Here is a 2,017-nt window from a genome sequence, read left to right as displayed (position 1 = left end):
AAAAGCGAGGTGTGCTGTGATTGGCCAGCTATCCAGTGCGTTGTGATTGGCCGAATACCTCAAGCGTGTGACGGAAATGTTACGCCCCTACCGTACTGTGATGATGCCCTGTCCGGCCGGAGCGACGAGACAAAAACATTAAAACCCATTATAAACAAGGCATTTGTTGCATCCAGTGGGGACGGATTATAATGACATATACTGTCTTTAAAACCATACATAAAACCATGTGACATACATAAAACCATGTCTGCATTTGTGATCGGAGAAATGACAAGCGATACACTGCTCAAAACTCGCGTTTGAATCGTCAGTGGCAAATTCTTTCATATAAAAAACTTACTTACAGTCTCTGAGTCAGAACAGCCGGCATTGTAGTCTACTCTACCAGGATCAGGAAACAGTCCTCCATAAAATGTGCTGCACACATCTGAATATTTGGGTTGAACTGATGTGTAACAGTGTTGTAAATACAACTTAACCACTGATTTCTAGTTGTGTCCTCTTTTGGAAGACCAAACAAAGTAGTTTCGCTAGTGCAGGGTGGTATGACCAAAAATTTATATCACGGTATTTTTCAAAATTATACCGGTTTCACGGTACATGACGGTATTATTTTTTCCGTGCATGACCGGGTGTTAACCATATTTTCTACTGATTGAGAGAGGAAATACTGCAGTATATTGACTTAGAATGCCCTATTTTACTGTCATGATGAGTGAATAATGTCAAAAAATACCACACTAAATAGCGACTAAACACGACCCCTTTTAATACATGTTAACCAGGAGTCACTCTCATTTATAATCGTGGCAACGTCTGATAAAATCAACATGTATCTACACTAATGAGCAGCTATGCGGTTGTTTTGGTATGGAGTTTATTTTGTGTCTTTTTTATTCAATCAACCATACTGTGTTTGAGAGCAAAACTAAATATTTTGTAATTAAAAAATAAAAGTTTGCAAAACAATTCTTCTTAAGGCTCAAAAATAAAGAAATTGAAAACAAAATAACTTCTTAAGGCTCAAAAATAAAGAAATTGAAATCAAAATAATTTGCAGTGCGTGTAAATCTTTGAAAAATCACATTTTTCTTTGTGCACTTCAAACACTTTTCATCACGAAACCACAAATGTTGCTCTCTTTTCTGCCGTCTTTTTTTGCGGGTCTAAAAGTTTTGCTTGCGAGTGAAGCTGTCTCTCAGTGGGCGGTCTCTACCCACCAGGATGAAAGGCCTTTTTCTATTGGTCACTCTCGATTGAAGTCACAGGTCGACCACGCCCACTACTTTCCCCCGGAATCCCCGCCAGTCTGACAGAAGAGCGAGCGAAGCTGTATCATGGCGAGCAACAGGTCGTTTATTGGGTAAGATAACTAATTTAACATCTTAAACTCAGTGACAAGTGAACTTAATTATTCTCTCTTCTTATGCTCTCCCATCTAAATACGTAACGTTGGCTAAGCCCGTCTGAATAGATTTGATTTGCCAACAGTATAGCTAGCTGACAGAGCCCCCAATAGTAAAGCGTCAGGCCAATATTTTCAGAGATTATAGATTATTATAGCTCCAGTGAAGTCAGGTGGGTGGTTATGATTCATAAATTATGACTGTATGCACACTCAAGTCTATTCGTGGCACCCAACAGCTTCAAAATCATGCTGCGCCACGTAACGTTACAGTTTGCCATTCAAAGTTTTCTAAAATACAACGATTTGGGACCGATGTCTGTATATTCTGACTTCACCCTAGTCTGCAAGACTGTGTATTGTGCATTTTAATAACAGGTTTGTTTTGTACTATCTTTAGACCTGTGCACTGACAATTGCAAAACATTAATACTTCAATAGTATTACTTACTTCAATTACTTCAATAGTAACAAATGATAATCAGGACTTGTCAGCCAGTAGCACTGTAGCCTGGCAGAGACTTTGCTTTGAAGACCTTTTAATTAACTAACTTCCACATTTCAGTATGCCCCTGACTTCTAAGGGGTGTTTTTATTTGTGACTACTCC

The 2,017-nt window shown here is 38.8% G+C and overlaps 1 protein-coding gene and 1 long non-coding RNA gene across 3 annotated transcripts in view; one reads left to right on the top strand and one right to left on the bottom strand.

Moving 5' to 3' along the window:
* Positions 1-605, bottom strand: part of LOC107592030 (smoothened homolog) — a 6,717-nt gene extending 6,112 nt beyond the window's left edge. The window contains exon 1 of the mRNA XM_016281419.1: positions 599-605. Coding sequence (XP_016136905.1) covers positions 599-605 — 7 coding nt within the window. The remainder of the gene's footprint in view (positions 1-598) is intronic.
* Positions 606-1,094: 489 nt separating this feature from the next.
* Positions 1,095-2,017, top strand: part of LOC107584145 (uncharacterized) — a 2,524-nt gene continuing 1,601 nt past the window's right edge. For both annotated transcript variants that reach the window (XR_001609111.1, XR_001609112.1), the window contains exon 1: positions 1,095-1,366. This is a non-coding gene — a long non-coding RNA (uncharacterized lncRNA). The remainder of the gene's footprint in view (positions 1,367-2,017) is intronic.

Source organism: Sinocyclocheilus grahami, unplaced genomic scaffold (assembly GCF_001515645.1).
Source record: "Sinocyclocheilus grahami isolate Dianchi unplaced genomic scaffold, SAMN03320097.WGS_v1.1 scaffold1.1, whole genome shotgun sequence".
NCBI classification, from domain to species: domain Eukaryota; kingdom Metazoa; phylum Chordata; class Actinopteri; order Cypriniformes; family Cyprinidae; genus Sinocyclocheilus; species Sinocyclocheilus grahami.
This window is presented reverse-complemented; position numbering and strand designations above follow the sequence as displayed.